This window comes from Cebus imitator, unplaced genomic scaffold, assembly GCF_001604975.1.
Source record: "Cebus imitator isolate Cc_AM_T3 unplaced genomic scaffold, Cebus_imitator-1.0 Scaffold190, whole genome shotgun sequence".
Classification (NCBI taxonomy): domain Eukaryota; kingdom Metazoa; phylum Chordata; class Mammalia; order Primates; family Cebidae; genus Cebus; species Cebus imitator.
The window spans coordinates 485578-493414 of NW_016107505.1; the positions used below are offsets into that span (position 1 = coordinate 485578).

Here is a 7837-nt window from a genome sequence, read left to right on the forward strand (position 1 = left end):
AATTAGGTTAGTTTCAGCTATTTGGGAAGCTGAGGCAGGAGACTCACTTGAACCCAGGAGGCAGAGGTTGCAGTGAGCCAAGAATGTGCCACTGTACTCCAGCCTGGGTGACAGAGCAAGACTCAGTCTCAAAAAAAAAAAAAATGCCTTCAGAGCCATTAAGCAGTTCTCCCATTTTCCAGGTGAGGTCAACAGGGTTTAGCAAGCAGAGTGACTTGCCCAAGGCCACGTGAGGACTTCAGGACCCTTCTCACACTTCTCAATCAGGTGTCCCCCCATACACATACCTCAGTCCAAACAGAAGCTGCTGGGGGCCTGGCTGAGTGGGGATGTGGGGCTGCCCAGCACACCACAGCCGGGCCTGGGGGAGGCAGCCCTGATGGGGCCTTCCTCCGCTGCAGCATCTTGGGCTTTGTGGTGAGACCAGGATGATGAATCTTGTTTCTTCAGGTCTAATCCAGTATCTGGATTTTGCCAGGACATCTTAACTCTCCCTGTAATCTTGTTTTGCAAAAGGAAATAACAGTGGCTGACAGCACTCCCTGTGTGGGTAACCCCCCATATAGGCACCGAGGAATGAGAGCTAAGCAGAACGCTGGCACAGTTAGGGCTTGAGGAATATCTCACTTTATAGTGTTACTACTCAGCTATTTCCTTTTATATAATCCTTTACATAATCATTTATTAGTTTATAGAAATAGGGCTTGAAGAATCCCTTTATATAATCCTCTCTATATAATCATATAATAGTTGATAGTATGAGTGCCTAAAAAATATTTCCCTACATATATACCTATAATTATATCTTAGTTCATAATCGGAGGAATGCCTAGAGTGGACAGAGTACAGAGCATGAATTAAGGAATAAGCAGCTTATAATCGGAGGAATGCCTACAGCACACACAGTGCAGAGCATGATTTAAGGGAAAACAGTTATACCAGGACAAGAATCCATGGCCCAGGTGGCAGCGTTCAGTATCGTAAAGATACCCGCTGTATGGCAGGCTTGGGGCGAGAGCCACTCCTCCTGATAAAGGAGTTGTAGGACCTTGCTCCAGTTCTTGTGGAAGGCTGCCCTCAGAACGGCAATCCACCTTGGTGACTGTGAACTTTATCAGCTCTTGCTGCTGTGCTGCTTGAAAAGCATCTTCCCATAGAACCCATTGGAAGCTGCCAGAAGGTGGCGGTAACCTTGACAGCTTTGTCACTGCTATATGACTTAAAGCATCCTCCCATAAATCTTCTTAGAAGTAGTTTCCCATAGATAGAAGTATGGCACACTGCACCCTCTTCACTGTGCACAGCCCACCTTCAAGCCTCGGTGACCTAATGGGGGTGGACCCCTTACTGCACACGGCGAACGGGCTCCTTGCTGCACACTGTCCTCCTCCTGGCCTAGGTGACCTAATGGGGATGGACCCTATGTTTTATTGCTCACGACCCTATCACTATCCTTAATGATGATTTCACTGCCCTGCCCCCTAACCTACACACAATAAATACTCACGCTTCTAGACATTCGGGGCCTCGCCTGACTCCGCTTATAGGTGGCATGGCCCCCAGAGCCCAGCTGCATTTTCTTTGTACTTCTGTGTCCTGTCTCTTTATTTCTCGGATCCTGCGCCTCAGCACAGCATAAGGCTCACCCCACGACACTGTGGGGCCCTCAGCCCTACATCTGATGCCCACCATGCCCTACATCCCTGGTCCCAGGTTCCTCCAGCATCTCACAATTTTCTCACTGGGGCCACAGAGCCCATCTCACTCGAGCAGCTACAGGTCACCTGCTGGCTCCAGGCCCCCCGTGTGCACCTCCACATCCGCCAGCCTTGAACAAGCTTACCGTGGAGGTGGATGAGGCTAGGCTGCAGATATCAGGAAGCCCTCCTTGGCCCTGGTGGAGAGGGAACAAGTGGTGGGGTTGGGGGAGGCCACAGTGAGACCCATGTGAGCACCTGAGCAGTGGGCCTGGGAGGTGGGGGCAAGGGAGCTGTTGAGAACAGGTAAAACCTTGTTTACTTTAAAACACATTTATATACGTTGGATAATATGGCCTGTTCTATTTCTTTTACCGGGAGAAAATTCCTCTTTGTTACAATGCAAATCCTGCTAAACCCTGTTTTCTTTCTCATGTTAAAAGTAAGGAGGGACAGTGCTCCAGGTCATCAAACGGCAGAGACATGGCTCCTGTGGCAGTCCCCAAGGATGTGTCTCTGAATGAGCCAAAGCTTTGCCGTTCCTTTATTTCCTTTTTTTTTTTGAGACAGGGTCTCGCTCTGTCACTCAGGCTGGAGTGCAGTGGCACCAGCTCGGCTCACTGCAACCTCCGCCTCCTGGATTCAAGCGATTCTCCTGTGTCAGCCTCCTGAGTAGCTGGGACCATAGGCACATGCCACCACATCAAGCTAATTTTTAAATTATGTCTCACTACGTTGCTCAGGCTGGTAGTGAATTCCTGAGCTCAAGCGATCCTCCTACCTCCACCTCCCAAAGTGCTAGGATTACAGGTGTGAGCCACTGCACCTGGCCTTTTGCTTCTGAAATTCAGGTGCTGTTGCCACAGCTGTTACAGGACAGCAAGCAGGGATTCTTAGCTGAGGATTCATAGGTGGACACTGGAACTTCCAAGAGCCTTCTGAAATCTTGTTTTAAATGTTGAGAGTACATATTCACATGCACTTTTTTTCAGGGGATTTAGAGCATTCATCACAGTCTCACAGTTTCTGTATACCCCCCCAAAACAAAAAGGGCTAAAAACCAGTGGTGTGCCACACATGGTGGTTCACACCTGTAATCCCAGAACTTTGGGAGGCTGAGGCAGCTGGATCACCTGAGGTCGGGAGTTCGAGACCAGCCTGACCAACATGGAGAAACCCCATCTCTACTAAAAATACAAAATTAGCTGGGTGTGGTGGCAAATGCCTGTAATCACAGACACTCAAGAGGCTGAGGCAGGAGGATCGCTTGACCTGGGAGGCCGAGGTTTTAGGTGAGCCGAGATCTTGTCATTGTACCCCATCCTGGGCAACAAGAGCGAAACTGTCTTAAAAAAAAAACTGGCTGGACGCGGTGGCTCACACCTGTAATCCAGCACTTTGGGAGGCCGAGGCGGGCTGATCACGAGGTCAAGAGACGGAGACCATCCTGGTCCACATGGTGAAACCCCATCTCTTTAAAAAAAAAAAAAAAAAACTGGCAATCGGGCTTCCCAGCCTCCGCACTGCTGCTGTGCTGAACTGGTGTTTCTGGGCGGGGTCTGTCCTGCACACTGCAGGAGCTGCCCTGATATTCACCCACTAGATGCCAGGAGCATCCCTCTGTCCCAGCCAAAAATGTCTCCAGACACTGCCTGATGTCCCCATGGGGACTAAAGTTAGCCTCTGGCTTGATCTGGACACCACCGGATGGTGGGGGTGGGGAGACACCAGGACCACAGTGAAACATTCCCTGTCCTTGCAGCGTGGATGGTCAGGACAGCCTTAAGAGCTTGGGCACTATCAGGGTCATCTCGCCCATACAGATAGGAGCTGGCCTGGACTGCTGACCTCTGTTGGAGGTCCTTCAGCTGTCGGGGACAGAGCCTAGCAGGCTGCCTGTGTTTCCACCTTGAACCCTAGCTTCCATGAAGTCTGAGGCATTTGTGCTGGCACTACCCAGCTGGCAGGACCTGGGGGGCATCCTGGTGGAGCCGGGGCCTGGGGTCATGAGTTCACCAAGGGGACTCAAGGACAGGAAGAAACAGTGGTGGCGGGGGGTCCTCTGGTTGAAGCCTGGGCCTGAGAACCCTACCATACACATGGAGGCCAGAGCAAGAGAAACAGAAGGAACTCGGAAGCTGGTGGCTATAGGTCAGAGTGGAATGAAGTGTTTTTGTGTATTTTTTGAGACAGACTCTCACTCTGTTGCCCAGGCTGGAGTGCAACAGCGTGATCGAGGCTCACTGCAACCTCGGCCTCCCGGGTTCAAGTGATTCTCCTGCCTCAGCCTCCTGAGTGCTGGGATTACAGGTGCACGCCATCACTCCCCGCTATTTTTACTTTTAATTGAGACAGGGTTTCTTAATGTTGGTCAGGCTGGTCTTGAACTGACCTCATGGTCCGCCCACCTCAGCCTTCCATAGTGCTGGGATTACAGGTGTGAGCCACCACACCCGGCCCCTTCTTTTTTTTTTTTTTTTTTTTTTTTCAGACTGAGTCTCACTCTGCTGCTCAGGCTGGAGTGCAGTGGCAAGATCTTGGCTCACTGTAACCTCTGCCTCCCAGTTTCAAGCCATTCTCCTGCCTCAGCCTCCTGAGTAGCTGAGATTACAGGCACCTGCCATCACGCCTGGTTAATTTTTATATTTTTAGTAGAGGCAGGGTTTTACCATATTGGCCAGGCTGGTCTCAAACTCCTGACCTCAGGTTATCCGCCCATCTCAGCCTCACGATTACAGCGGTGAGCCATGGTGCTCGGCCGGAAGGAAGTTTAATGAAACAGGAAATACAACTAGAGCTGACTTGGGTGCCCGGCACTAGAACTTCTGTCAGACTTTGACAGGCAGGCAAGGCCCTGGCCGAGCACTCCCCACCTTGACTCCATGTCTCCCTGTGAGGGCACTCTATGACCCTTGATTCAGCAAGCTAGTCAATCAGACGCCTCCAAGAGCTCCAGGACTGGTTTATGGAATCATCCCTGAGCTATCTGTCCTGTTGAGCAGTCCCACTGTCCAGCACAATATGGAGCACCAGAACTGGGCCGACACGCTGATTCAAGTGACTCAAATTGTCTCTATGGCTAGAGACCCCACACACACAGAACAGCTGGGCCAGATGCTGTTCTGCTTTCCAGGTTTTCATATCCTCCCTACAACCCTAGGAAGTAGAGGTATCATGATTATGTCATTGTTACCAGATTTCAGATGAAAAGACCACAGTGTGGAGGGGCTAGGGAACTTGTCTCAGGCCACATGGTTAATAACCTTCACGGCCTAGACTGAACTCATTCTCAGAACTGTGCGGGCTCTGACAACTTTGAGATGGGAAAGAGGGAAACCCAGAGAGGTGGTGAAGCTGCAGCCCCTAGGAGCCAAGGGACAGTGAGCAGGGGAGGCAGCGCAGGCGGCCTTCAGGGTCCATGATCTGGAGGCTGGGAGGACAGAGCACGTTCTGAGGAAGAACTGCAGATGGAGGGAAAAGTGGACGACGGAAGGATTGAAGAGATGGGGCTGGAGGAGGAGGAGGTAAAAGAAGAGGACGGGAAAGGGAAGCGGGAGTAGGAGGAGGACGCTGAGCAAACAAGGAGGCAGTTATTCTGGGTTGGGGGCGGGAATAAGTGGAGTAGCCTTGGTTTTCTCTGAGCTGGGAAGCTGCTGAGACTGGATGGCTGGCATTGGGGGTCTCAGGAGGTGGCTACCGGACACCACAGAAAGCCAGTCGAAGCACCGGAGGAGGTGTTTGGAGTTGGCACAGGTGATGGTGCACCAGGCTGGAGGCCACATCTGGCCCTGCCCATGGCCCAGGCATCAGTGGGGCAGTGGCGGCTGCAGAGGAGGTCGGAAGTGTGAGAATGTGCTGAGGTGAGGTCTGGAAGCAGTGAATTGAGGATGGTGGGGAGGATCAGGAAGGAGGAAGGAGGAAGGCTGGCCAACAGGGCAAAAATGGGTTCTAGACATTGGGTTCTGGGGAGGTCAGGAGGCTGTTGTGGCTTGCATGGGTGTGGGGCCCTGTGCCCAGGATGTTACCTGGGCGACCTCACCAAAGTTAGCTCCATTCTGTGACCCAGAGAGGGGTCCTGGCCCTGTGGTTCTACCAGCGTTTGTTCCTGCAGCTGTGCTGCCTCTGTGCAGGCATCCAAGGCTCTGGGGATGTTGCATGTACAGGAAGCCTTCCTGTAGCTGAGTCCACACCCTGTGCCCCCACCCCAGTCTCAGGTTGTGGTCACAGGCAGAGCCAGGAAGCCAAGATCTCAGAGTTGGCATCATCCTGAGGGATGGCTTGTCTAGGGTGTGCCCTGGGCAGCATAGAGGGCAGGTGATAGGTCATCATGGGGCAGAAAGCAAGATAGAGTCAGTCCTCTGAGCTCACCCAGCCCCACCTCTCCTGGTAATGGGTCCCTGAGCCATCTTGGTTTGCCTTGGGGAACCTGGGTTCACATAGGTCAAGAAGCTTGTCTAGAGTCACCCTGCAAGTTGTCATGATTAGTTGTTCAATCTGGGTTGAACAGGGCTTCATAGGGCCACTTCAGTTGGAGGTTGGGGCTTCCCCATCCTAAGAACCCCTCTCGGAGGCCGACACTCAGGGAGCACCAGTTGGGAAAACCAGCACCCCAGGCTCACTGGTCTCACGGCTCCCTACGTAGGACCAGGCTAGAACCCTAGGGCCCTGGTAAGGGTCACTCCTCGGCCTGGGGAGAGGCAACACTTCAAAGGGCATCTGGAAGCAGAATGCGGTTCCGTGTTACTGATGAGATGGGGAAGGAGTGAAGGATGATTCCAAGGGGGCTCTGATTCCCTGGGTGCCAGCAGGCTAGCGGGGGTCACGGAAGAACCTGCAGTGATGTGTGTGGTGGGAGAGACTGACAGCAGCTTCTGCGGGGTGGGGGTGTGGAGCTGGCCCAATGCATTGGAGAACTGAGCAGGCTGCTGATCCTGGCTGTGGGTATGGGTGCTGAAAGGGTGGACACCAGGGGACCCTGTTGGCAATAAGCCGGCTGACATGGTGGGGACCTCGATGTTCTAGGAGGGAAAACAAGCCAGGTGGGAGTGCAGTCATAATGGAGAGTGGTGAGGGAGAGATGGAGTCAGTCAGTGCTAGGTAGTTCAAAGAAGACCCGTCAGGACCTGAGATGGGATGGATCAAGGGTGGGATTGGGAAGGAGCCTGGGGAGATGGTCCAGGCATGAGGGGAGTGAGGGAAAGGCTCGGGTGAGAGGTAGGTGTGGGGTGTGGGCACTGACAGGCAGGAGAAACTTGGAACCATCTGAGTGGGACACTGTTGAGAACTGGAGACCCTGGGCTGGTTGGTAGCTGTCAACATGAGGCATCTACAGAGGGGGGATGGGAGGCCCTCGGCTTCCTACCTTAGGGCCCTGACTGCCGTCTCTACCTGATGGAGCAGCAGTCCTGCTGCCCCTTATCAGAAAAAGCAGTGTTATCCCGGACACAGCCACACGGAGGATCCCCCCCACCACCAAAAGGCATCGCTGGCTGGGCATTAAGAAACATCAGCAACAACATAACATTATTCGTGGCTTCGAGACTGGGACGTGGGGGTGGATAACCGAGGCACGGGCTCCGCGAGACAAGCAAATGCAGGGTCACTGCGTCTTCGGAGGAAGCCGCGCTCGGGCAGTCAGATTTTGCCAGCGAAAGTCCCATCCTTAATCTGCTCGTTCCAGTTCTGGACCTGGGAAGCAGGAAGGCGGGGAGCGGGACGCCGGCTCAGCCTCGGCCAAGCCCTCCCTACGCCTGGCCCAGCCTCCCTCCCCGTCGACTCACCCAGCTGGTGGGGCACAGCGAGTTGTACACGCGGAAATAGTACTCGCAGGGCTCGCTGTTCTTCCCGCGGCGGCTCATGGTCTTGACGCAACGCTGGTAGTCTGTGGAGGGCGGGGTCACGCGGCAAGCCACGCCCACCCAAGACAGGACCCTCTCCTCCGCTGTTCGCTCCCTCTCAGTTCTTCCCTGCTTTGCCCCGCCTACCTCTCCCCTCGAGGCCTCCGGCCCCTACCCAGAGCTAGGCCCCCACCGCTACCTCCCTCACACTGCCCCTTCTGGCCAGGCCGTGCTCCTACCTACCTCGCCCGGTTCCTTCAACACTCGGCCCCACACTTTCCAGATCAGTCCTCGCCCCTCCCA

At 53.8% G+C, this 7837-nt stretch overlaps 1 protein-coding gene across 1 annotated transcript in view; it reads right to left on the reverse strand.

Moving 5' to 3' along the window:
• Positions 1-7203: 7203 nt before the first annotated feature.
• The window catches only part of LOC108316623 (cytochrome c oxidase subunit 6B2), a 1522-nt gene continuing 888 nt past the window's right edge, over positions 7204-7837 (reverse strand). Inside the window, exons 3-4 of the mRNA XM_017546559.2 lie at positions 7478-7578; positions 7204-7385 (exon numbers count right to left, since the gene is read on the reverse strand). Coding sequence (XP_017402048.1) covers positions 7332-7385; positions 7478-7578 — 155 coding nt within the window. The 3' untranslated portion in view covers positions 7204-7331. The remainder of the gene's footprint in view (positions 7386-7477; positions 7579-7837) is intronic.